Source organism: Penicillium canescens, assembly GCF_028828765.1.
Source record: "Penicillium canescens strain IBT 15451 chromosome Unknown utg000001l_segment0_segment0, whole genome shotgun sequence".
Lineage (NCBI taxonomy): Eukaryota > Fungi > Ascomycota > Eurotiomycetes > Eurotiales > Aspergillaceae > Penicillium > Penicillium canescens.
Genome location: NW_026703963.1, coordinates 97,883 through 125,297, shown reverse-complemented (window position 1 = coordinate 125,297; position 27,415 = coordinate 97,883). Strand labels below are relative to the sequence as shown.

At 48.8% G+C, this 27,415-nt stretch overlaps 6 protein-coding genes across 6 annotated transcripts; 4 read left to right on the top strand and 2 right to left on the bottom strand.

The window, feature by feature from the left end:
• Positions 1–245: 245 nt before the first annotated feature.
• On the bottom strand, positions 246–5,434 carry N7446_000032 (uncharacterized protein; the record flags this gene model as incomplete). Its single annotated transcript, XM_058508799.1, has 11 exons — positions 246–675; positions 776–1,049; positions 1,132–1,321; positions 1,404–1,783; positions 1,888–2,458; positions 2,520–2,877; positions 2,949–3,544; positions 3,595–4,085; positions 4,145–4,241; positions 4,321–4,772; positions 4,849–5,434. The coding sequence occupies 11 exons, from the start codon at positions 5,432–5,434 to the stop codon at positions 246–248; spliced, it is 4,425 nt and encodes a 1,474-aa protein (XP_058377778.1).
• Positions 5,435–5,966: 532 nt separating this feature from the next.
• Positions 5,967–6,742, top strand: N7446_000031 (uncharacterized protein; the record flags this gene model as incomplete). The annotated part of the gene is made up of 3 exons (XM_058508798.1): positions 5,967–6,048; positions 6,107–6,225; positions 6,302–6,742. Coding segments are annotated over 3 exons (642 nt in total), but the record flags the coding sequence as incomplete, so codon positions are not given.
• Positions 6,743–7,609: 867 nt separating this feature from the next.
• Positions 7,610–11,057, top strand: N7446_000030 (bifunctional cytochrome P450/NADPH--P450 reductase; the record flags this gene model as incomplete). Its single annotated transcript, XM_058508797.1, has 5 exons — positions 7,610–7,643; positions 7,733–7,813; positions 7,874–8,153; positions 8,239–10,180; positions 10,245–11,057. The coding sequence occupies 5 exons, from the start codon at positions 7,610–7,612 to the stop codon at positions 11,055–11,057; spliced, it is 3,150 nt and encodes a 1,049-aa protein (XP_058377776.1).
• Positions 11,058–14,255: 3,198 nt separating this feature from the next.
• N7446_000029 (uncharacterized protein) lies at positions 14,256–17,599 on the top strand (the record flags this gene model as incomplete). Its single annotated transcript, XM_058508796.1, has 5 exons — positions 14,256–14,540; positions 14,595–14,862; positions 14,933–14,985; positions 15,051–17,159; positions 17,210–17,599. The coding sequence occupies 5 exons, from the start codon at positions 14,256–14,258 to the stop codon at positions 17,597–17,599; spliced, it is 3,105 nt and encodes a 1,034-aa protein (XP_058377775.1).
• Positions 17,600–21,703: 4,104 nt separating this feature from the next.
• On the bottom strand, positions 21,704–24,574 carry N7446_000028 (glycoside hydrolase superfamily; the record flags this gene model as incomplete). The annotated part of the gene is made up of 4 exons (XM_058508795.1): positions 21,704–23,667; positions 23,700–24,061; positions 24,117–24,230; positions 24,300–24,574. 4 exons carry the CDS (start codon positions 24,572–24,574, stop codon positions 21,704–21,706), a joined length of 2,715 nt encoding a protein of 904 aa, XP_058377774.1.
• Positions 24,575–25,930: 1,356 nt separating this feature from the next.
• Positions 25,931–27,048, top strand: N7446_000027 (Neuraminidase; the record flags this gene model as incomplete). The annotated part of the gene is made up of 4 exons (XM_058508794.1): positions 25,931–26,043; positions 26,085–26,371; positions 26,445–26,719; positions 26,749–27,048. 4 exons carry the CDS (start codon positions 25,931–25,933, stop codon positions 27,046–27,048), a joined length of 975 nt encoding a protein of 324 aa, XP_058377773.1.
• Positions 27,049–27,415: the final 367 nt, after the last annotated feature.

Below are 27,415 nucleotides of genomic sequence, written 5' to 3'. Positions count from 1 at the left end.
CAAGTGTCTTCTCCTACAGATGATCTTGTCGTGGTAGTAGGTGATGCCAGCGGCATCGCGGTTCTCCTTTTGATTGCGCGAGCTATACTGGAGAGGTCCTACATGTATTGCAAAAATTACAAAGATAAGACTTGTGGTTAAAATTGAATATCTATATATATTTATAACTACGACTAGTTTTCAGGGCTCCACCTTCCAATATAATCTATTCCAGTAAGACCAGCTGTGAAATGCCATTCTCTGCTTCATTCTTCCTTCCGCTTCCCCAAACCCCCTTTTCTCTTTGGCACCCGAACTAACCAATACACACCCAAAGCACCCACGGCATTAACCACAACATACACCAGGACAATGCCCAAATTCCTCCAGCGATCCTCGTATCGGATGTTGACCGTGCCGAGATACTCATTCGTATTGCTCAGTTGGCAAAATTCACAGTGCTCGGTGTTGTATGGATCAATCAAATACCCACCGGACGAGGAGATATAGGAGGCCATATATGAGCCGCACGACTGTCCCGCCGGCGGAAGGAATTTGACATACTCATTGGATGCACACACGATCCTTGTGTTAGCTACACCAGTCGAAAGAAGACCGGATGCGAGCCACGTGAACGGGGATACGTAGTACATGAATGTCCAGAATCCGGACAGGGAAGCCTTTTTGACGAGGATGCTATTTTCGGTACGAGAATAATGAGTTAGAGTTTTGTTCAGACGGAACAGACGTATAAGCCCAAAGGGGAAAACAGGGAAGACATGAACATGGTACGTACCCGCAGAAGGAGATACACAGCATATAGCAGACGTTCCCAACACTCCCAGCCGAATCGGCACTGTCAATCCCAGCAATGAGGATGTGCGTGAAGGTACTGGTGAACATCATAAATGCCCAGATAAACAAGAACACCAGACCGCCGCGGGAGATGACTTCGTGCGTGGAAACGGCGTTCTGGTATAGTCCGATGGGATAGTACCAGCAAAAGTAGGCCATCACGGCCATCAAGGTGTTCCAGAAGATCTCAATCACGAGGTTACTCATCATCAAGACTTGTCGATTGATTGTGTTAGTCCAGTGTATGTGTGTATGAGTATGTTGCCAGCATTGATTATTACTGCAGGGACACCGTACCTTTCCAATCATATATCTTGGATGGCCTCTCGCGCGCTTCGTAAATTTCCCGCTGGTTGATGAACTGGGGCATAATCTGCTCGCTGAGCTGTCCGAACATACTTAATAGCATCATCACGGCGTACATCTGGTTTTGTAGTCCCTGAATAGTATTACGCGCATTGTAAAAGCTGAAACCGATGAATAGAGCCTGCGGCAAATCAATGTCAGTTAGATATAAGACGTTCAGATGTCTTCCAAGACTGGTCAGTTGCCGTCAGATGGATACTCACGGAGGCCACTGTAAGGGCGATTTTGGAATAAATATACGACGGCGTTCGCCAATATTGCGCCGCAACACGTTTCTGAACGAACCACCACTGCGCCAGAAATGATGCGGCATACGACCCGTTGTTTGAGTAACTGGATGGGTGCATTTGTAGGTTGCCACCTATGGTAGCCCTCGAGGTTCGAATTTCGTGTAGTTTCACCTTGACGGACTGATATTCAAGCGAGTCTCGCCAGACTTTCGGCCAATCGACTGTGGTTTGCGACCCAGGTGCGGCGCCGATCACGGTTAACATCCACTCGGCCGGGTTAGCGTCAGGAGGGCACGGGCTTGCTCCATTACACTCTAGATATCGGATGAGAGCTGCCGAGCTCTCGCCGATTTCTAGAAAGGTAAAAGAACCTTATCATCAGTATATGTACGTTGCTACCCCACGTGGGGGGAAGGGGGGAGAAGAAGAAAAAAGAGAGAGAGAGCAGCCGACAAACCTCCAAAGTATACGGTTTTCCCACCTTTCGTGAGAAGCAGCAAGTTGTCGAATTCCTGGAACAGAATGGCAGATGGCTGGTGGATTGTGCATAGAATTGCCTGGCCACTGCATGCAAGTCGTTTCAGCAGTTGGCAAATCGCCCACGAGGTCTGCGAGTCCAGTCCGGAGGTCGGTTCGTCCAGAAACAGGAGCAACTCGGGCTTCGCGGCCAGCTCGATGCCAATGGTGAGACGTCTGCGCTGCTCGATGTTCAATCCTTCACCAGGGACGCCAACGATGGCATCCGCGTACTCTTCCATCTCGAGCAGCTTGATCACTTCGTCCACGTAGGCGAGTTTCTCCTCTCGCGAGACGCTCGCCGACTGGCGGAGAAGTGCACTGAACTCAAGTGACTCGCGTACACTGCAGGTCGAGAGATGAACATCTTGCTGCTGCACGTAGCCTGTTTTTCGCTGGAAGGAGGCACCGCTGGGCCTGCCGTCGACAAGCATGGTGCCGGTGACGACGCCGGTCGTGACGCGGTTGGCGAGAACGTTGAGAAGAGTTGTTTTGCCGGCACCGGAAACACCCTGGGATTCATCTCGTGTTAGGCTTATCACAGCGCTGGAACAGTGACATTTATACACGTACCATCAAGGAGGTCAAAGTTCCAGGTTGAACCCACCCGTCGACGTGGTCCAAGATACGCCGGACCTCTCCCTTATTCTTGATATCGTAACATACGTCTTGCCATTGGAAGATCTGGCCATCATGGGAGGGAACTTGCGTCTCGTCTCTCGCGGCTGGCTGCTCCATCGTGGCCATTTCGGCGCCGAGGGCCTCTTCGTCGTCGGCCTCGGCCATTCGGCGTGTGGATTTCTTGTTGACGAAATGGCTTCGGCGGAAGATGAGAACTTCACCTTTGCTCTTAGCCATACTGAGCAGCTCGGTTGCCGCCAGGTAGGCGACCGTGAAGATAACCCAAAAGGCGACGAGGATTCCCACGTTGCTGGTGGAACGTCAGTGGCTTTTCCCTATCTAGCCCAAACGGCGCTCACAAAGATGATTGAAGACGCTTACCGCCATTTGTTGGAATGGTAATATTGGAATTTGTCGTTGATGTATATGTCTCCCTGGATTGTCGTCGAGCCAAGTGTGTTTCCGACCTCCGCACAGGCCCGGTTATTGATGCTGATGGCGCTGTAGTCCTGCCCCGAGGGAACGACGACCGAGCATGAGAATGCGCGATCATGGAACTCATTGATCATCAGAGACTCGAAGGCATAACTGAGCGGATTGACATAGGCCATCCACCGTGACCATCCAGGCATGTACATGGTTGGCATCGTGAAGCCGGTGTACATGATCAAGCCTAGGACCAGTAAAGCGGCTGGCACCATCGCCTGCGACATGGTACGCGATACGGATGCAATTGTCCGGAACAGGCTGGATGTCACTATTGTGCTGAGGAACGCAACAAAAATGAAAAAGAAAAGGGGCCCGGCTTCACGCCGTAGGTTCGCCATGAGATATAACGTGAGGTTGAAGCACAGCGTGTTGAGCAATTTATATGGGATGTCAGTTAGCATACTGGCGACAGCCTCGGCAGATGGATGGTAGAGAGCAAACTGATGATGTTTCTCTACAATCAGCCGTTGCTCGTAGAGCGTCAAGATCTGATGATGGTTAGCGTTGTACGAGACAGCAGTTAATTGGTTGTCGTTACCTCAAGAACACTGGCAAAAGCGCTCAGCAGTAGTGCGAAGAAGATCAACCCTCCTCGGCCATAGAAGCTGTTCGTGTCGTTGTGTAGATTGAAGAAGATGCTGCCCAAGACCAGGGCCATGATGGTATTGCCTCCAAGCTGGATATACGCCAAGGAGGGATCAGCAAGCAGGCGTTTCCAACCCCGCCAAAGACACAAACGCGTCTGTTGCATGTATGACAGCGTATACGGCGACTTCATTCTTTGGCCGCTTGCCTGTTGGGCCCTGCGTGAGGCCACGAACTCGTCTAGACATTTGCTTCCCAGTCTGAATTTACTTTCGTACGCCTCAATTCGAAGCATCAGCTGTTGGTGCTGGTGGCTTTTCTTCCATCTTTCCTCGAATTCTGTTGCTGTGCGTGGGGCTGTATCTTCAAACCCTGGCCGCACGAGACGTTCCTTCTGGCTGGTCATTGAGGTGAGGAAGTCCGGCGTTGTCTGTCGCTCGGGGCCTGGGGATGTTCACGTTAGGAACAAGGAGAATACGGGTCATGACCTTGTGGAGTCTTACACTCAAAACCCAACTCTTCAAAATATGTGCGTGCTTCAGATGTCTGCCCGAAGAAAATCTGCCGTCCTTCATACAGGACTGTGACCTTGTCGAAAAGCTTCCGCATGGTGAGCCAGCATGCTTTTCACCGATAGCAAGAGTAGAAAGTTGGGGGCGGGGGTGTCGCCTGGACGTACATGATATGCCTCCTGGGGCGCTTGATACAGGGACACCAGGACGGTGGATTGTAAAAGCTCGGTGGCCGTGCGAAGCGTTCTGCAGAATTCCACTGCATTGGCGCTGTCCAGCCCGCGCGTACTGTTGTCCCAGCATTGCAACGCGGCGTCGCTCAGCGATGCTTCGGCAATGCTCACTCGTTTCCGTTCTCCTCCACTGATCCCTCTGACGAAGTCATTCCCGACCACTGTGTTCGCCGTATGCGAGATACCGAACATGGCCATGATGACGTCCCGCACGAGCATGGAGAATTCCTCAGCCTTCAGCCCGGCCGGCAACTCTCGTGGTGCTCTGGCATGGGCTGCGAAAGCCAGCGTGTCCCTCACCGACAGCATCGGAAAATGAACGTCGTTCTCGCCTGCAAAAATGGCCTCTCCTCGGAAGTATGTGTGCATCTCTTTGCTGGAGACGCCTAGAAGTAGATACAGAAGTAAGAAAGTGATTTCAAGGTTTCTAGTGCGAATGGTCCAGGACCCTGCCATACACACCTCGATAGTTCATCATGGCCTCGTCGCCCAAAAACAACCCTTCCATTTGCCCAGCGATTGTCTTTAACAGGGTCGAACACCCCGAACCCGGCGGCCCAAGCACTAAAAGCATCTCGCCGGCGTTGACCAGCCCCTCGAGGCCGTGGAGGATATCGATCCGTCGTTTGCGCCGTTGCGTCATTAGTGACAGGATGCTGTTTCCCACGGTCTTCTGATAGTCGGTGGACATGCCGAAGCCGTATACATCCAGATTGCGGAAGGAGACACCGGACTTACGGCGTCGTCCTGACTCGAGATCCTCGCTCTCGTATCGGACGAGCGCTTCCACCCAAGCCCGAGTGTCGAAACTTGAGGACTGTGGGTCGAGATCCGAGCCGGGGAGGGGATGAAAAATAGCGTTGTAGGGCCTGGTCACGTCCGAGGCCACGGTGTGTCGTGAGACACGGCTTGCCAGTCTATGAATTGTTCGGTCGACGTCATTGTATTCTTCTTCTTTTCCTTTTTCTTCCAGGCCAGGTTTAGACACACAGGGCAACTCGGTATTGGTGGAATTGGGGTGCCTTTTTGAAATAGTGCTCTCTTCCATGGTTGCGTGTTGTTGGAGAGTTCTCAGTGTATCTGCGGGAGACGACCTTGTAAATATAAATAGTGACAGTTGCGAGTTGTTCCTTTTTCTGGCCCTTCTCGGCTCACCAATGGCATTTAATACTTGGACAGCTGCCCCTATTGACGGGACCTTCTAGAATGACTTCCTCTTCCACCGTGTTCAAATGGAATAGCCTTTCGGTCTTCGGGAATTGCAGGCTGACGTTTCTCGGTGTTCGGTGAGGCTAAAAAAGAGGCGTGCTTCTCCACCACGGCATTATGTCTCAGAGTGAAACCTAATCTGAAGCTTACTTCTCCTACGGCTGAAGTACAGTAGGAATAATAAGTGCGCCATCCGTAGAACAGCCGAAGTATAGTAATACTCAATCTCTTTCTGTTGTTGTTGTGGCTTTTCTCTTCTGCTGTGTGTTCACCTGCGCAACAAGATGTCCGATTCCCAGCAATTCTTGGAGCCTCTACCGTTGAACTACAGCCTGGCGAAACGGAAACTGCGCATCCTGATCTTTTGGCTGATGGTGCTTTTGGACTCGGTTGTACTCCCCGTTGGGCTCTATTACCTCCTGACCAGAACAACGACGTGGTCGTCTACGACTAGTACGCTTAACTCTAGTTTTTGCTCTGTTGAGATCTAACTGGCAGTTGCCTTCCACAGTCTTCAGTGTCTTGACTGTGACTTTATTCGGAACATTTGTGACCGAGTCCTTACAGAGATCGTGGCATCTGTGGCGGAAGAAATCCAGCTGTCGCGTTCCGAACGCAGGCCGCTACTATGTGACAACCCTTCCTTAATATTCCGCTCTCCTTCATACCGCTCCGGCAACAATATCCTCTAACTAGATCCATGCAGTTTGATTTCACCCACTGGAACGTCCTCGTCTCCTGGGTCATCATCATCGCCGAACTCGTTATCGGAACCATTCCCGACCCACCCTGGATGCGCATGCTCGCCATGCCCGTGCCTTCGGTCTTTTTCATCTTCGCCCTCGAGATGCTAGTTTTCGAGGCCCTGTACGTCTTTGAGAAACCCGCCCCATTCCGCATCTCCTCTATCCAGAAAGGCGAGCCAATGCGTCCCGCCATCTATCCTCTTCTGGAAGACATCATCGCGGTAGACGGCAAAGGAGGGACCAGGTTCCGAGGCCGCCTAGATCAGCGGTACAAGGCCAGTCCACCCTTTCGTGGTTTGCTGCATCGAGTAACGATGCTATGGGCGGTTCCTCAAGTGATGGTGGCGGGGGGAACGTTAGCGGGAATTGTGATTGCGGACCATGAGCTGGCTTACACGGTATGTGTGTCTGACCTCCAAAATGTAATAGATGATGAGAGACTTAGGTTCGGGGGTCACTTGTTGCAGCTTGGCTGGTTGGTGCCTGCTATTTGGGCGGGGATCTGGGTTGTGGTGACGTTATTCTGGATTCGGGTGGAGTTGAGGCGAGAGGGGCATTACTGGAGGGGAATACGATTGACTCAGCAGCTGCAGAGAGAGACAGAATGCAACGACTCAGGAACTGTAGATACGATCGAGGGAGAAGCCACCTGATGAGTTAGTGATGGCAATGAATTAGTTACCAAGTGATGTGATCGGAAAGCCTTTTGGACATTCCCTCCATAAGAGATTAATTCAATCTTTGTTATATCTTTAATCTATTCCCAACTGTTCTGAACAAAATTACCTCATATGAGATATTGAGCGGACCAAGGCTAGACACTACTTTCTCCATCCAGTCAAAGGTCAAGACTCCTTCTGGATCGGTGTCGGCTCAGAGGTGGAAATTAGGGTTATGATTCCATGCAGAGATGTGGGGAATAACTGCGCCTCGCTATGTAGTTATAGATAACTAATCTCGGTGAGACGCCGCCGAGTGAGTGTCTGGATATACTAGTTTCATGCTGGGCACACCGAACACCGAACCCCGAGCCCAGAGAGATCTCCCGGCCACGCAATAATAACGCCCCGCTTCGGAGTCTGATAACTCATGGCATCATTAGATAGTTCAACTTATGAGGCTATGCTATGTTGGTGAAACGCGCTACGGTGTATAAATAGCGATGATATTATTCCAAAACGCTCAATCGAACCTCCCTCTACTTTGTCCATTTATTCACCGCGTTGATATTATCTCTTCGAAGCATAACTACGACCCAGTCGAAAACGATGAAAGATATGGAGTGCATTCCCGGACCTAAACGTAAGTAAGCCTATAACTAGCACTCTCACCCGAAACTACTGTTGTTGCTTTCCGTTCTTTTTTCCTTTACAAACTGACCGTTTATTCAGCCCTGCCGGTAGTAGGAAATTTGTTCGACATCGACCTCGAGCATGGCCTACAATCTATTGTCGAAATGGCCGACGAGTTCGGTACAATTCACTGCCTTCCGATGCGAAAGCGAAATCACCATCACTAATCAGTCACTCTAGGACCCCTCTTCCAAATCACCATCAACGGCAAGAAGCAGATCTTTGCAACCAGCCAGGCGCTGGTCGATGAGCTCTGTGACGAAACCCGCTTCCACAAGGCCGTCATCGCTGGGATCCAAAAGTTACGAATGCTGGCCAACGATGGCCTCTTCACAGCCTACCACGGAGAGCGCGGCTGGGGCATCGCCCATCGGATTCTGATGCCTGCCTTTGGCCCGCTACGGATCCGGGACATGTTCGATGATATGAGCGATGTCGCACAACAATTGTGTTTCAAGTGGTATGGATCCTTGAATATCGGTTTCAAAAACAAAGTGACAAGAACCAAAAGGCTGATTAGGGTGGTTTGGTTGTTGTTGGTGCAGGGCCCGCCAGGGGAGTTCGACCAGTATCAATATCAGCGATGACTTTACACGCCTCACATTAGAGACCATTGCCCTCTGCACGATGGGCTTCCGGTTGAACAGCTTTTACAACAGCGAGTCTATGCACCCGTTCGTGAAATCTATGCTATACGTGCTGAAGGAAGCCGACCTCCAGTCCACGCTTCCCGGAATTGCAAACTCTATGCGTGTCAAGGCGCAGCGGCACATGTCCAAGAACATTGAGGCGATGAGGAGCATGGCTGGCGATATCATCAAAGAGCGTAGAGACAAACCGGAGTCGGTTGATGACCTCCTGAACACACTGCTGAACGGGCGGGACCCAGTCACCGGCGAAGGTATGAGCGACGACTTGATTATCAGCAACATCATCACCTTTCTGATCGCGGGCCATGAGACCACCTCCGGCCTGCTCTCATTCACATTCTATTATCTGCTGCAACACCCGCTCGTCTTGGAGGCGGCCCAGAACGAAGTCGATGAGATCGCCGGTGTCGACCCGATCACGGTGCAGCATCTCGCAAAGCTTCCCTACATCGACGCCATCATGAAGGAGAGTCTGCGCCTGATGCCCACCGCACCGGGATTTACCGTAACCCCGAAGAAGCCGGAGGTGCTGGGCGGGAAATGGAGGATCAATCCGGGCCAGTCCGTCAACCTGCTGTTGCCTGTCTGTCTGCGAGACCAGACCGTCTTTAGGCCTGACGCGGGCGAATTCCGCCCGGAACGAATGCTAGAAGAGAACTTCTCCAAGCTCCCACCAAACTCGTGGAAGCCCTTTGGCAACGGTGAACGTGGCTGCATTGGCAGGGTCTTTGCCTGGCAGGAAGCCCAACTGGTGGTTGCCATGGTCCTTCAAACGTTTGACTTGGTAGCAGATGACCCGTCCTACGAACTGCGAATCAAAGAGACTCTCACTATCAAGCCCGATGGTTTCCGGGTCCGAGCCATGTTGCGTCGCGGTCAGAGTGCCACGGGGCTATCCCAGCGCCGTATGTCGGCGGGCGCTGCTGCGAGCCTGGCGTCGTCAACTCATCTCACCGGGAATGGGAACGGCCAGGAAGCGGCGGGAGGGCAGCCGGTTTCCTTCTTCTACGGCTCTAACAGCGGGACGTGCAAAGCTCTCACCCACCGGCTAGCATCGACCATGATGGCCCGCAGCTTTACCGACCAGAAGCTCGCCCCGCTCGACAGTGCCGTCAACAACCTACCGAGAGATCAGCCAGTGATCATAATAACCACCACCTACGATGGGCAGCCCACAGACGATGCGAAGAAGTTTGTCGCCTGGCTTGAAAGCGGCAATGTCCCGTCTCTCCAAGGCGTCTTCTATGCAGTCTTCGGCTGCGGCCACCAAGACTGGACCAAAACATTCTATCGCATCCCGATCTTGATCGACAACCTGATGCACAACGCGGGAGCCACGCGTCTCGCTACGCGAGGCGCCGCCAACGCCGCCGTCGGCGATCTCTTCTCGGATCTCGAAGCGTGGGAAGAAACCAGTCTGCTGCCCGCTCTCCGAGAGACATTTCTTCTATCCAGCAGCAGCGACATCGAACCACTCGACCTGCACCAACTCCAAATCAGCCTCTGCAAGCCAACCAGGGTGGAAATGCACCAGGGGCTCGTCGAGGCCAAGGTGACCGCTATCCGGAAACTAAGCAGCACCGGGACCCCGGAGAAGCGACATATAGAATTCCACATCCTAGGCGAAGCGACCCTGCGCCCAGGCGATCATCTCAATGTCCTCCCGGTCAATCCGCCCAGCGCGGTCTCAAGAGTCCTGGCTCGATTCCATCTCGCACCGGATCACGGCATCACGATCAAGTCGTTCAACACGCTCGGTCTGCCCCACGCCACCCCTGTATCGGCGGCCGAGCTGTTCAGCTCGTATCTAGAGCTGTCCCAACCGGCAACGCGAAATGTACGTCCATGAGATCCTTTTGCAACTGTAACTTAACACGCACGGCTAACTGAAGAAAATTTAGAATCTCAAAGCGCTCGCCTTATCCGCACCGTCAGATGGAGACAAACGAGACTTGCTCCGTTTCTACGATTCCTACGATTCACTCATCCGAGATAAGCGCGTCTCAGTATTGGACCTCCTCGAACAATTCCCTACCGTCCCACTCCCTATTGCCGCATTTATCTCCATGCTCCCCGCTTTGCGCGTTCGCACGTATTCCCTTTCCACAGCCCCCTCCTTCAAACCCTCGCACGGTTCGTTCACCTTCTCCGTGGTCAACGAGCCAGCATGGAACGGCAATGGCCGGTATCTGGGCGTCGGATCAAACTATCTCGCTTCGCTCACATTAGGGTCTATTCTCTACATATCTCCGCGACCAGCCAAAGAAGCTTTCCATCTCCCGACGGACCAGTACAGCACACCGATCATCATGGCCTGCGCTGGCAGCGGCCTTGCCCCCTTCCGCAGCTTTATCCAAGAACGCATGTTCTGGTTGCAACAGGGCAAACCACTCGCAAAGGCGCTGTTGTTCTTCGGCTGTCGCGGTCCCCACCTGGATGATCTTTACGACGAGGAATTATCCGAATTTGAATCTGCGGGCGTGGTTAAGGTTCGGAGGGCGTACAGCAAAGCCCCGGACCACTACCTGGCCAAGGGATGCCGGTATGTGCAACACCGGCTGGCGGCAGAAACCGAGGCCATCCAGGATCTGTGGGCTCGGAACGCGACAATCTATGTCTGCGGTTCGGGGGATCTCGCCAAAGGAGTCAAGGCCGTGTTCGAGAATATGCTGGGGACGTTGTCTGAGGAGCGATATGTTACGGAGATTTTCTAGATAGGCATTGTGTTTATTCTATTTTATTCTGGTGCAGATGTTATGCTAGATTTGTTCTAGCATTCTTTATAGAATGGTCTTTCGGGTGGAGTTTCACCTAGTTACTTGTTGAATATGTATACTTGAAGAATTCATGTGGATAGGTTTCCATCTACTGATCATGCCTAAACTCCGGAACACAAACCCAAGCAAGCTCTGAATATTAAAGGGAGCCGTCATCGGATTCTCAGTCCCGCCATGCACGATCTTCTCCGGCGTTACAGGATAGTACAGATAGTCCTTTACTTCCCAGGTCTCCATGATGTTATACTGCAACTCGACATACTATTATTGTTGCTCTTCGTTTGATGTAACTGCGTGGAGACTGAGTCAATGTTAGACAAGGAATGAGTGTCATTATAAGATCCAGAACGGCCGATGCCTCGGTCAACCAATGTGGATCCCGCTATCGACGAGCCCAGTCCACCGAGTTGTGTTGTTGTTGATTATTGCCAAAGTCATTAACACGTACTGCCATGCGATATGTAAAAATTGGTTTACAAGTGACGTGGGCAGGAACCCTCCGGAGTTGTAATCTAACAGTGTGGAAGTGACCAGCTGCTACGTCCGACAGTGAGGGGGTTTCCGCGTTTCCGGATGCGTTGGATTGTGGACGACGAAACAAACTGGTTAAATAACGCTGCGAGACTCAAAACGGCCAGAATGCTACTTAACCGGTCACTTTATAGTGCAGTACCACGTCGAAACCATCTGCCCTGCCCTGTGCTGAAGGTACATGATTTCACCCAGAATATGGTGGATGGTCCATTCACAGCAGAGATCTACGAGCTCAAGGCTACCAACTGCCGCATAGACACGGAACAATTTTACTGTAGGGGCGCCGCCGCATACACCTACTACCGAAGCCAGCTCGACTCTCAGATAGCTCATTCGATATTTTTTGCCACACCGAACGCAAAACCCACTACATGAAGGTATAATAGCTGGTTGAGCTAATCAAAGTGCGATTGCGGTTGCAAGATCTCAATGCACCGTGCATATCCTTCGAAATTCTGTGTTCTTTTGAAGAGTAGTTGAGGCTTAATTCTGAGCTTAAAGTCACAGATCATAAATGGAAGCAGACTATGTCGTCAAGAGCAAGACATCGATCTCTGATACCCCGAGTGTCCAGAGGTCCAACAGCTTGATTGTAAGGATAAAACTGCCGTAGACTTTTTCGCAGGTTTGCTTAGCACGATAATATCACGAGCTTACCGAGATGAAACGCTGTGCATAGCGATGCCAAAAGAAAACGCACCAACAATATATATGGGTGGGACAACTACGACAGGCTTTCCACCGTCCCGGCCATAGCCAAGGATGTTCTTTTCCGTGTCCAGATGCCCTCAACTCTCGTCATTTTTTTTTTTTTTTTTTTTTTTTCATTGGCGCAAGCACTATTGGGTCCAAAGTTTGAGGTTCGTTGCACCGAACACCCGTCCAAATAGATCCACTGTTGGAAGCTTTCTCGCTGGTATTTTCTCGAGGGTAACGCCCATATTAGTTCTCACGGATACTCTAAGCTCTAGGAGTCTAGACTGTTTTCCCGAAACCAATCATGTTTGGCAAATAGAAAATTGTGGTTAACCGCACCTCCATATCACGGATCAGCAGCTCTCAGCTCTAATGTGCGGTGAACTAGTTCAGCTGCAACGCTGCCGTTCACTATTTGAGTAATTTGCCGTCTCGTAGCCTGCGCGAGTGCGACCCAACAATTACAGTCAAAAATCAGCCAGCCACATAATATAAAACACCCAACCCCTCCCTAGATACGTCACCTCACAGCTTATGTGCCATAATGTCATAGGTCAGATTATCAAGGGATTGCGGACTTGTATGGTGGGGAATAAAACCCCGTATGAATGACCACGCAATCATTATATATGTGTGTGTTTATGTGTGCATGATGTTCTTCAAGCATAAATATACTCGAAGTTGAAATTCTGGGAAACTATCCTCATCTTTCTCCTGGTGAGCGCAATTTATTCACCTCAACAACGAATGTAGAAGCCCAATTTCACTCTATTGTTTTAACTTCAGAATTTGATTGTCTCAATTTCTATGACGGCGAGAGGTTGGCCCAAGAAGATAAGAGGAATGTCGCACGGTGTCTCCGCAAGATCTTATTTCTGTTGCTTGAAGATATGGAATGCCAGCACTAGAATAGACTAGTTGACAAGATTCTCAGGCAAGATCTTTATTCTTGGTCTGAGAAACATCTAGTGCCTTTGTTTCCTAACAAAGGTAGAGTGCTGGAAACTAATAGAAGCTGTTGCTCGTACATAGGATATATGCAGCTAGCGAATCTTGAGATGCGATCTTGTTTCTATTTAGAATCGGATACATGACCCTAGTTTGTGTGCACCTACTGGCTATTACAGCCACATCAAATGAACCACGCCCTTCGGGCAATTTCCCTATCTATTCCCGACTGATGTTTCCAGAGGGTGGTGGGTCGCCTAGGCCAGAGTTGGTTTTTGATGTGTCATTTATTTTGCTTTTTCTGCGTACGTCGACCCACGTCACACAAGTTGGTTGATCAAGCTGAATGATCAGATCGTTTCCTGAGTAGGATAAGAAGCAAAAAACAAGGGCTGGCTGAACCTAGTTTCGTCGAGTGAATGAGTTGCAAACACACCGCTACTTGATTCGAATTTTGGTACAGTGTACGTGTACCTGCGATTAGTGTTAGGTGCTGGGGAGATCCCTATTCATTTATCTTTCTTTATACGATGAAATGGCAATACTTTCTAAAATCATCATGTAAAATGTCTAGCCCTGGGGACTTACCAGGCCTAAATGTAATATCATGACACAAGCTCTTCCGGGTCAGATATGTTCAGATCTCATAATCATTTGTTTCCAAGTTCCTTTCTCGAAAGCTTTCTATTCGAAAGCTTTCTAATCCTACATGCATCATGCAGGTTGTGGTCGAACGCCCGCCCCATCGATCATCCACGCCCCTCAAATATGCGGCCGAACTAGCTGCGACCTCCACTATACTATTGCATACTGCAGGAAGATGCAGATGCAGTTATATCACGCACCCGTGCCATGCTCAAGGGCCTTGACGGATTGAAAAGAAATCCTAGACACCCAGTTTTCTACTTCCAAGAACCCCCAATTGTTAAAATATTCTTCCAGAAAAGACTTATCAAAATGGGATCAATCGGGCTTTCTCAGCACACGGTACTGCGGAACCTTGACACCATCATCGCAGAAGAACCCGAAAGACTCTACTGCGTTCAACCATTCTCATCTAGCATCTCTGACGGTTGGAGAGATGTAAAATTTGTTGACCTGGCGGATGCTATCCAACAGATGGTTCTCTGGATCGAGGGCAACGTCGCATCTTCCAATGAGCCGTCGACGTTGGCTTATCTCGGTGCCAATGATATCAGATATGCTGCATTTGTCTTCGCCTGTATGAGGCTGCGACACACAGTGGGTCTTTGCAATCTACATTCCCGTGGGATTGATATCTAATTAAATTCAAAGGCGCTCCTGCTCTCTCCCAGGAATTCGGAACAGGCATCACTCCATGTGTTGGGGGCTACGAACTGCGTCAAAATCCTGTATAGTCCTGAGCGTCGCCGTCAAGTTAATGAATTGAGAGAGGCGGAGCCTTCCTTGTGGGTATGGGAGGTGCCCGGTCTTTGGGAGATTTTTAGGTTTAGCCCACCAACTATCACTACTCCGACGAATGACCCAGTCAGCGACACGGAAGATAGAGTGGCGGTTTACATTCATAGCTCTGGGACAACTGGTAGGCCTTCCAATGCTAAAGGGCTCCTGCATGACCCCGTGTCTCTAACATCTTGACTGTTACAACCTAGGTCTGCCCAAGCCAGTTCCGATGACAAATGGGTATTTTCAAGCGCTCAAAAATGTGAGAATAGCATTTTCCAATAGCCAAGTCCTATTCGCTGATTTCCTTTCGCTAATCAAATGCAGACTGGGCGTCTTCCCCTTCCACCCAATAGGGAGAGCAGTCTGGTAGCCGTCGCTGAACAGGGAAAGCTTTTCTTTACCATGAGCCCCTTCTTCCACTTCATGGGTCTTCTCAACATGGTGACGCCGATATTCTTCAGAACGCCCTTTGTTCTGAGCCCCGATAAGCCTCTGACAGCCGACCTGCTGTCTCAGGTCATTGCGGAGAAGAAACCCGAGACAGCAATTCTTCCACCTTCTATTCTGGAGGAACTCAGCTCTTCCGACCTTGGAATGCAATGTTTACAGAAATTCCGCATGGTTGCCTTCGGAGGAGCGCCATTGGCCCCACAAGTCGGCGATCGCATCGCTGAGATAACCCACCTACAATCTGTTCTAGGATCAAGCGAATGTGGCCTATTCGGTACTTTGAAGCATCAAGACAACAACGACTGGAGATACCTGGAGTGGAACCCAAGTCATGGACTCGAAATGCGTGATATCGGTGACAGCCTTTACGAACTTGTCGTACCTCGTGGACGGAGTAGAGATGCACATCCTGTCTTCCACACTTATCCACAAAAGCAGGAATATTTTACGGGGGATATATTTGCCCAGCATCCCGAGAAGAGCGGGGCTTGGCTGTATCATGGCCGATTGGATGATGTGATTGTCCTCAGCAACGGCGAGAAATTCAACCCTACTTCCATGGAGGAAATCATTTCGTCACACCCACTTGTCGAACGCGCTGTTATATTGGGCCAGGGTCGATTCCAGTCTAGCGCTCTCATAGAGCCTCAATGGGATATTTGGAATGGCCAGCAGGACTCCCTCGTCGAGGAGATTTGGCCTGTGATCAAGACGGCGAATGAATCTGCCCCGGGCCACGCTCGTCTCATGAAGGATCGCATCGGCATAACCTCTGCCTCCAAGCGGTTCAAACTTACCCCCAAAGGCAGTATTCAGCGGCGTTCTGTATTGATCGACTATGCGGATGAGATCGAATCTCTATATGCAAGCCACGCTCAGGGAGACGTTGCACAAATTGGCAAGGAGGATTCAGTTTCACACATTAAAGCCTATATCACCAAGGTTCTGGTCGATATATTGACTGTCTCCTCAATTGATGAAAATGCGGACATCTTTGGCTTGGGTCTTGATTCCCTCCAAACGCTGCGACTGGGGCAGATTCTGCAGGGGGCCCTACGATCTGCACGACCGGATATTGGGGCCGCAGCATTCAACAGTCAGCAGCTGTACTCCCACTCGACAATTTCTCATCTCTCTGGATATGTTTTAAATCTTCTCAAAGGGCGGGACTCGCCACCTGCCACTTCAATGTCTGAAAGTGACAGTGATAGGGAAGCCCGGTTGGCTGAACTTGTCTCGAAATACTCCGACGATCTGGGAAAAAGTCACACGGTCATTTTGACAGGTTCAACCGGCTCACTGGGGAGCTATCTGTTGTACGAGCTCCTACGCGATCACAGCGTATCTAAAATTTACTGTCTCAACCGATCGATAGACGCCGCATCGAGACAGCTGCAGAGCTTACATGAAAAGGGTCTCGCGACATTCGACCACTTCCCACGTCGCCTGGAGTTTCTTCAGGCACAGCTTGGCGAAGAAAGACTGGGCCTCGATGAAGCAAAGTACGAGGTTCTTCTGCGTGAAGTTGATACTATAATTCATAATGCTTGGAAAGTGAACTTCAATCATCAGGTAGAGTCATTTGAGAAACCTCACATTGAGGGTGTTCGTCGACTGGTTGATTTCAGCATTGCGAGTGAAAAGACAGCCCATATTCATTTCATTTCTTCCATCTCTACCATTGAAGGCTACAATCCTGAAAAGGGTCTCTCTATCCCAGAGATAATTTTTAATGATCCCAGTGTCGCCCTGCGCCAAGGATACGGTGAGTCAAAACATGTCTCTGAAAGGATCTGCGCAGGCGCATCCGCGAGATGCGGTGTCCCAACCAGTATCCATCGCGTGGGCCAGATTGGCGGCCCAACTACAGAGAAGGGGATGTGGAATAAACAGGAATGGGTACCATCGTTGATTGCAACATCCAAGACGATCAGGCAGATCCCAAGTTCTTTGGGATCTGTGTCAGTGCAGTGGCTTCCAGTGGTAAGCTCGATCTTAACTATCCTTCCCTATCTAGTGGCTAAGTTCGCCAGGATATAACTGCAAAGGTCATCACCGATATTGTCCGCACTCGGCGTATCACACAAGAAGATGAGCCTTGTGCGGCCTTCCACCTCGTAAATCCAAGAGCTGCCAACTGGCAGTCTCTCGTTCCAGCCATTACCAATCATTTCGATGCTGAGCCGGTCAGTCTACAACAGTGGATCAAAACTCTGGATTCTGTCGTCAACGCCACAGAGGATGACCTGAAAGACAAGCCTGCGCTAAAGATCCTCGACTTCTTCAAAGCGATCGCAATGGCAGAGAAGCCTGGTCCATGGACCGAGACGCTGAAAACCCAGGAGGCAAGCAAGACATTGAGACAATTGAAGGCGATCGATGCTCCTCTAATGGAGAATTGGATGAAGCAGTGGAGATTTTGATCGAAGTTCGGTGGATTGTTTGGGGACACTCCAAGTGTTTCTAGCTAGCACACTGGATATCTCGAGGGACAGACAGGGACATGCGTCCCACCTACACTTCAATTGCATTATGGGTAAAGAGATGGTCTTAGGAGCAAAGGCATCTCATGAGTCGCGCAATAAAGAAGCGCTCACATCCAGACGTGTGCTTTTGTATCAGGCACTGGAATTACGTTGGATGTTAGCGGCACAATCAACATTGAATATTTTCTTCAACTATGCAGTACTCTAAGAGGAATCATAGGAGATGATTGAAGGAAGTGATGCATTCTTAAAAAAAGATACATGGGTGAAGTTGGAGAAAAGGACTATAGAAGTACTATCTGAAATGTAGTTATCTGACTGTGATCGCTTTAACATGAACGGACAATCCAATAAAGTAGAACGGTGAAATTCGATAATCAACACCTGATTGATTTTCTCATTCCAAAGGATATTGACAGGCCGCAGATCTTGGTGGAGGATTCCCAAAGTGTGGATTTCCTCAACATCCGAATCATCCGGCGAAGTCATGTGTTCTATCCCACGGGGGTGATGCAATTCATTTCCGTTTCGCCAGGCTGCAGTGTAACGGTAAAGGCCCCGGCTATAGCTAAGAGGCTATTTGCTCCCAATTCATCTAGAAATGATAAAATGCTGAGTGTCGGTAATCTGCGCTGTTCCACTCATAAGTCATTATTTGTATTGCACTTATCATTGGCCGTGTTGGGGGTGGTTGGAGGGGGGGCGGGGGTTGCAACGCGCCTCGACCTATTCCTAAGATTAGGTAGACATTTAAATCACGGGTTACTTTGCTTTTGCCACAGACTAGCAGTCCTCACAAAAAACGCCTATTATCTCGTCGAGTGTTTAGATATAGGTGGGTCTTCTCTAGTGCCACCGAAGACCGAACATGAGTCTGCCAAGCATTCCCGAATTCCGAACCATTTGTTCAATCCTCATCCTGTCGATGCAATCAGACAACAAGGCTGCGTAGATACTGCATACTAATTATTGCCCAAAGTAGAAGGCCTATCGAACATCCACCGGCGAGGGTTGTGCGAAGTTAAATCAGCGAACTGATCGGGATGAGGCTGACATACGCGCAACAGGAGGCTAATAAATGCATGATGCAAGATATGCTGACTGTGACAAATCACAACCATAATATAAAGCTAAAGCCTCCGTGTTAGGCAGCGAGCTGGGCGAGATTTAGCAGTGGGGAGCATAATATGAATTTATCTGGTCGCATTGATAGTTTGTTCCTTCCACCGAGCACCGAGATAAGGCAAACACTCACTCTTACTCTGCCGAATACCGAGCTCGAGAATTCATCAAATTTATTGTAGGCTGCATTATTCTTCACTTCAGATACAGGGCCAGTAATAACATGGATGCAGATATTTTAAGTGGATAAAAATGGATCATTATGGACAAGTTGCTCTAGGTGAAGCTGAAATCTTCAATCTAACAGGGCGACCTGTTTCAAATTCACTCCTTTATGAACAGTGGTTCAGTGGTTCTAGAAACTTCAGGATATATGACTCCGCCCCCATCACTCAAAAATGCCATTTGAAAAGTGTGAGGTCAATCTCCTGAATTATAGTCGTGCATTAACACTGATATGAGCGATCCTGAGTCCCTCCAGTATAACAGCAACCGCGATGGCGAGGAAAGGTCTGGTCAAGCTTCTCATACTTTGTCAATTTACAGAAGTTCTAATACCGTGGTCCACAGTAATCACACACCCCGAACGATGCAACAATACGATGTTTTACTTGGCTCATCAACAAAGACCAGTCAAAAGTTTCGCCTCCGACCAAAGCTCATACTACAGGTCCAATTGATAGGCGACAAAGCTCATGCCATTCCATTTCTTGGACTCTGGCTTCCAAGTATCCTGAATCTTGGAATAGCCAAAGATTCTATCCCGGAAGCCGACTTATGTATGAGTGATATCTACGTGTACCGGCATGAGGATTATCCTTTTCTTAAGCCAGATATCGCAGGCCAAGAAGATGATGTTATAGCAGTTATTCAAAAACGCAATTTGAGAAATGGGGCGGACGGTAGTTCAATCTATTTTCGAGGCGGACATTTGGTGACAACATGTAGATTTATTGAAGGCCATTATCAGTGCATGTGGGAAGACGCCAGCAGAGGGCTCTTGACAATGAAATCCTGTATTACCGATGGAAGCGGAATTGAAGGTTGCACATTCGAAATATGTGACTGCACTGGAGTGCAATCGACAGTGGGTTGTCTGGTTGAGAGAACCATTTCATTATACCGACATAAGGAATGTCTACCCAGCGGAAATTGCTTCCATTCAGCGTTCAATGTTGACATTATCCTCATGTTTGCAGCGTGGATTACAATGGATAAGGCGGATACCAAAGAAGTTCGCTAGGTCTGTTTGAATGACAATAATTGCTCATGGTCTCGCCAATTTCACCAATTACTCAGTCAATCACTTCACTATAGAGAGAACATTATCTTACTGTTAATATGCCCATATGAAATAATAGTGCGTGACAGTTCTAGCGATAAATATTACCTAGCAATACTTCAGCTAAGTATGGATATGGCGAGAAGGATCTACGGGATCTACCACAGAAAATCAAGACTTAGGCCTGGACCTAGAACCCAAAAAGGACTAACACAGCAAGACCGTGAATTGCGTAAGTCAAGAAAACGGAATCCCTATATTCCCGCTAATTTACAAGCACACTGGCCCCTGAAGCTCAAGTCATTTTGTCAGCTGGTTGCGACCATCCATAAACAAGAGCTTACATGCATTAACATATCAAGCAATCTTGTCCATAACCATATTCCGAATAGAAACCGTAAAGAAGGTAGGAATTTCGGAACGTTATATTCACGGTCAAAGATATGTATATGTGGCTATATGTATTGGATTTTAAGCCGTGGCTTAAAATCCTCGATGGAGGTGCCACCGCTTTATAACGGCGCTTAGGGTCCTTCTTACTGATTATTTCACAGCACAGGGTGGTTACCCAGTAACAACTGGCTTTGTTTAATATGCAGTCAGATGATACTCAGTGAACGCTCAGGAAATGTCTAGTAATGCCCAGGTCATGCTCAGTGATCGCTCGAGGTACGTGGAAAGGACGATGCTCCAATGTTGTGGTGCGGGTGTTATGGCTGAGCTATTGGGGCATCTGAATCTTCGCAACAATCAGCCTTAGCCACCCACTGTCACCATTCCAAGTGAGATCCCGCCAATGAGTTCATGTTGGTAACGAGAGCATAAGTGACCGTGGAGAATTATGCCCGTCTCCAATGTTGGTCTGATTGGGCATTTACAGCGTTCCCGTAGTACACATGTGCGGACGTCAGTCACGGCATTTATATAGACCAAATGGCAGTTTACAAACAAATGGGTTTGGAAGCAGCCATGGAAGAACCTGTGAATTCGAAGACGTCGACTTTCCGGAATATCCTGGTTCGGAGGTGATATTGATGCAGGAGCTTTCGCATTGATTTATAAAGGGTTACAAGTTGGTGGGGACGAAAACAGATAGATTAGATTATTGAATTTTCCAGGTTAACGTCTCATCAATATTGGAATTCACACTTACATACTTTCGTTATTCTTTGTCGACCTCCTTCCACTACGAAAAACCACTTTCCGAAATGGGTTGATGCATGGAATCAGTGGCCGATATACTCTATGAAGGCTCTCATTCGGGGAACTCACAAAATTCGCTTCATCGGATATCTCGCCATACTTCGTACCAGTATAGTCGGAGTCGAAAATAGATTCCCCCGTCAACATACACGAATCGTATATCGCCACGTTCCCGAAACCACTAATACCTTATAGGTTACAAACGCACCGTTCAATCTCTCCATTCCTGCTACAGAGAGAGGGGGATATTCCATATACCACACGCGGAGGATACGAGCAGCGAGCGCGGAAAAAGCAAGTGAGAAGCATGCAATTTATAATCCGCCTACAAGGTATGGACTTCGGTATGGTAGAAAAGCTATAAGGTCCTCATAATTTGGCGGCTTTTGGTATTAAATCCGCGTGGCAAGAATAATAATAGTAATAAAACATCATCAATGTGCTTCAGTGGACGCTGGCTCAATATGAACTGGTACAGTAACATTATACCGTACATCAGACATGGGAAGCGTATCGATCACCGCTGGATACCCTTGTAACGAAAATTCGAAAGTCAAACTTTCGAATATGTCCAATGCAATCTTATAATGCCCTGGAAAAATAACGAGGCTTCCATTCTCATCGGCTCTGGCCAATGAGCCGAGGGTAAGAGGCAAGTCTGATACTTCTTCGCTTCCACTTGTAATATTGTGGAGGCGCAGGTAAGACACCAGGGATTTATTTGGTCGTGGAGTCGGGCCTGCATTGTCGCTTGAAAGGAATAACAAGCTAACATAATCGGAAGCTTCATGGCCAACATTTTTTACCCGCGCTTTGACAGTGGCAAAGGGCGTATTGTCGCTAATCGGGCCGCTAGTTATTGTTTGGCAGGAGGTCATAAGCTGCTGAATGTTATACTCACGGTCCAAAGCTTCCTCCCACTCAAAATTGAACTTCGTGTAATGAAGCCCGTAGCCGAATGGGATCACAGGCTTTCCAGTGTACCATTTGCACGTTCGCCCAGGATATGAACCATTTAAATTAGGGCGAAGGTTGATGTCGAAAACGCTTACTCCATTGGCATAGCTGGCTGGATATTGTGTGACCGGTAGTCTGCCAGCCGGTGATCTTCTGCCAAGAAGGACATCAAGCAGAGCAGGGCCGCCACTTTGACTAGGATATCCGGCCCAAACCAGAGCTTGAATTCCTTCATTCTGCAGGAGGGCGCTGTCATCGAGCTGGCCGCCGCCAAATTGGACAACGATCATAGGCATAGAAAGCTTCGATAGATTTGTGATGAGATCGAGTTGGTTTCGTGGCCAAGTGAGCGAAGTTCGGTCAAGCGTTTCAGCCTCCATAGAATTGTCAATGCCACCGAGGTAGATTATCAAATCAAACTTCTCTGCGGCTGCAAGAGCCAAGGCGAATTCGGTTGTGTTCTGATCATTGATCGCTGTGCCCATAGCATAATTCACTTCCCACCCATGGTAGCCCTCGAGTGCTTCCAATGGGCTTACTAAGAATGGTGCAATACCTGAGTAGTCCCCTTGCATTTGAGTCGTGGCATTTGCAAACGGCCCAACTACGGCAACGCTTTTGAATTTATGCGAAGGACCCAGGGGAAGAAGCTTGTCATTTTTGAGAAGCGTCATGCCTTCGACTGCAGCCTCATACGCGAGAGCTTGTGCGGCAGGGGTAGAAACGTCCGAGAGATCGAGATCCCTGTACTTTCCGCCATCGAAGAATCCGACCGTAAACAATGCCGAATATAGCCTTGTCAGCGCCTGGTCCAAGGCATGGACCAAGGTCTGTTTTTCTGCAAGAGATTCGTTGAGTTTCAGGTACGAAGAACCACATTCCAAATCAACTCCGGCATTTAGAGCAACAGATGCTGCACCTTCTTCGGTGTCAGTGAAATTGTGGTATTGCCAGATGTCTGTAACTGCTCCGCAGTCAGACACGACATAGTTATAGTCCGCAGTGAAATTCCAGTGCTTTCTCAGCACCTCTTCAAGAAGGTATTCGTTCGCACAAGCTGGGATCCCTGAAACTGCGTTGTATGAACACATGACGCTTCCTACTCCCGCGTCACGTACGCAGGTCTTGAACGGAGCCAGGAAGTAGTCACTCAGGTCCTGCTGGGTAGGTGTATAGTTACTTCCGTATCTACCTGTCTCCAAGTCGTAGACCGCGAAGTGCTTGCATGTTGCAATGACTTGCTTGTCCTCAGGGTCGTCACCCTGAAGTCCCGGGACGAAATTGCGGATATAGCTCTGCACAACAAATATATCCTCACCAGGTGTCTCTTGCCCTCTTCCCCACCGAGGATCTCTGAAACCATTAATATTTGGAGCCCAGAAATCGAATCCAGAAAACCCGTGGTTGGCAAACGCTCGTCCTTCCTTGCCAATTACATTAGCTATTGCATGCCAATTACATTAGCTATTGCACGAAATAGAGCGTCATCGAAGGACGCCGCTGTCAGGATTGGTGCAGGGAAGCTGGTGGCATAACTGAAATTGGCTGGCTTTGAGGTGAATTGCACGCCTGGTGCAGAGCCAACACCATGGGTTGCTTCATTCCACCATTCGTATGATGGCAACCCGAGGCGTTCAGATCCGGCTGAAGCATCGACAACATTAAGGATCTTTTCCTCCAAGGTCAGTGAATTGACAAGTGAACTCACTCGCTCAGCAATGCTCCATGAAGTATCACAGACTTGGTGACTGCAGAGGGGTTTCGTTTGGCAGGCTGGCACGAAACCGGTGTTCGTTGCGTTCGCTCGCGCATTTAAAATTTGATACAACGACATCCTAGAAATATCAGAAAAACGGAGTCACGTTATCTTTTACTCTTTATATGACTTACATATAGGTCCCTCCGCATGAGCTGGATGGTTCAATCGGACATTGCGAGTTGCAGCTGCTGTCATTGTTCTTGCTCGCGGTGCTAAATTCGGGCACACTCCCGCAAAAACATTGCCTATTCAAGCATACCTTTAGGTAATTGTATCACTTAACACCTATATCAGCCAAAGTGAAGTTCACTTACGTCCCGAATTCTATACCTCCATATTCAAAACCCCGTTGACCACACCAGTTGGCACAGTACTGTGGCGTCATCACAATTGTGCTAAGTTTCGCTGCGGACAAGATGGTCACGCTGGGATCTGCATAACATCCAAGGTAGCTTGTTGATGCATTGTAGGCTGTTGTCGGTGCTGAGCTATTAACGGTGCAGATAGATGACGCCTGGACGCTCGTGTGGACTGCTATGAGTGACAGTAGTACTTTTGTACCCGCCCGAAAGGGCATTGATAATGTCATCATTGTTTACTCTCCTGCCCCAAGGAATAGAAAACATTCGTGGGTCACTTTATGCTGGACAGACTTGATAAGGCGACATTAAGTGATGGCCGGATACTTATATAGACTTTACTGTATATAGTGAGACTCGCTAGTAGAATTTCTTTTTCAATGACTAGGCTAAATTACGGGTTTAGCGCAGACCAGGATGTACTCCGCCGTAAAATTCTGGAAGAAATGCTTTCGCGCAGCCTCGAGATCCCCGCTCCTGAACGAGTGAGGGGTAATATTTCCCACGACGAGTTCTTTGCTACTTTTCCCGCATTTTCAGGTTACATCCGGTGTAGCCACAGTTTTGGACAATACCGACATCGAAAAAGCATCTTCGAAAGACGCTTCTGGGAAATTTTTGATTGTCAATGACCACCATCTGGAAAGTAATAACTTGATTAAAAAAACTCTCAAATATACAATGTCATTACAGACATTCATGAGAAGACAGACTCAACTTAAAAAAATGAGCAATTTTGCAAAGAGAGGAGTAGATGCTAATAAAAGACAAGTAAGCTAGAGAGGAAAGAAGAGAATATATAGAGAAAGAGGAGTGACAGGCAAAGATATCGATGAATGGTGGCACCTGGTTGACAATAAAAACTGGTAAAGCTTCCCGGCCAAACTCAACATCCATGATGGCAGTTGCCGAGAGCCTTAGGCACTGTCATCTTTGTAGGTAGTCTCACCCCAGTAGCTTGGTTTTCCTTGCAATGTAATCTGAATAGGCGGAGATTGTCTGCGATGCCCGAGTAAGTCGTCGCAGAGCTGTATACATCTGGTGCTAAATTGCCTATGCATAGGAGAGTGAGCAATTATCGCAAGTAGGTAGTTAGCAGTACCTAGTAGTGCAAACGCTGTGCCTAGGCTAAATCACAAAGATTATTAATTCATGTAAAGGATATCAATTCGATTAGGCTAAATGAAGGATTCTTAAACTGAAAGATTATCCATATGGATCATGAATTAGGATAACTTCAACTTAGCCTAAATCTTCAGGATACGCCGGCTTAGCAATGTTACTGGCTAAGTTCATGTGCATGCGGGGATTGGTGATTCCATGAGCTTTCGAACTCGTCGGCATGAATATTTTCCTAAGTTGAACAGTAATAGAAGAGTCCCAGTACATGGACACCAAATAATATATAACGATCGGTAACGTTGATCAAATGGCAACTCAAGAGAGATAAACCGAAGCCAAGTAGCTGCAACTAGTAACTTTCTCACATATACCAGATTTAGAAGCATGCTCACCAAAAATTTGTTCCTCAGTCAGACCAGCCTTAAATGTGTCGTATCGGTTAAGCCTCCCAAGAAAGCACCACCATGGCCCTGATCGACTTTGCAGAAAATATCATCTTCCAGCCTGACTCCGACCATAGTGTTCTCTATCCGCGACAAGTCGAACTATCCGATGGAAGCCTCCTTGCGACAGCCTCGTATGGGGGAATAAAACTCCATATTTCCCGATCTTTCGAAGTGCAGATGGTGGTGCTACCTGGTCCTGGGTCTCCAACATGCCAGACCAGGTTAATGGACTGGGGATGGCGGCTCAGCCAGCGCTGGCAGAGATGCCGTTTCCCGTTGGCAATTTCCCAGCCGGCACGGTTCTGGCCAGTGGAAACAGCTGGGGAACCAAAGCACGAATGTCGATATATACGCTAGTGAAGACAAAGATTACACATGGAAATTCGTCAGCAATGTGGCGAAAGGCAGTTGACTGGATACTACAAGTGGGAATCCATGGATTTGGGAGCCATTCATTCTGTGAGCTGCTCTTCCCCTTTCTTTTTTGTCCAAGGCGCTAAATAGCAGAATTACAGGTTTTGCAACCACACAGTTTGCGTGTTTTACTCTGATCAGCGTGACACGCTGCATGGCCAGAAGCTTGCTCACCAGGAATCCACAGATTTGAAATCCTGGAGCTCCGTGATAGATGATGTGGCATATCTCAACTATACTGCCCGTCCTGGAATGACGGTTATTTCCTATATTCCACCGTTGGAAAAGTGGATTCTGGTGCACGAGTTTCCAGGGGAGACAGCTGGTCTGGGGCAGGCTATCCGCTCTACTATCGATTGTCTGGTAACCCATTCGATTTTCGCTTTGTCTATGGTTATCCAATCGTCGTAGACGGGATACAGCCAAGCTCGTCTCCTTATGTTGTCTGGTCCCCAGTCGGGGGTGTCAATGGAACCATCGTCGTCAGTGACGCTGATCATGGCAGCATTTTTACCAACCGAGCGAACGGCCAGCCTGATCAGTGGGAGATTCACGCCACACCGCAGCCGCCAGCATACAGTCGGAGTCTACATGTGTTTGCAAAGCATCCCGATCACTTGATGATACTGGGTGCAGCTGAGTTTGGTCAAGTAGAAAATTTGCCACTCCATCTCAGTATTGTGAGCTTAACAGATACCTTGAGGCGGCCAGCTGGCAATTAGAAAACGGGTTCAGTGTATTCACGCTATAGGAAAGATAGTATGGTCCAGTTTGGTTATGCCTTGTGATGAGTGCAAAGCGTAAAATTGGATGTGTGCACCGGCCAATGCGATGGTTACCCCCAGCCGTAGGCTTCGAGCTTCGGGTACCGGTCTTCTTCGTGGTTTTGCCGTACTGTCGACATTTGCGGCATCGTAGCGGTCGTTATAGCTCGTGAAACCTGTCTGGGAAAACTGATTCTCCACGCTGCGCAATGCGGCGGATAAGCAGCGATTCTGCGTCCATCTATCAAGATAGGTAGATAGTCATAGATCCGCTCTTTCTTTTCACTCAGCCAAATTATCTTTTCGACAGCTATAGGCATAGAAC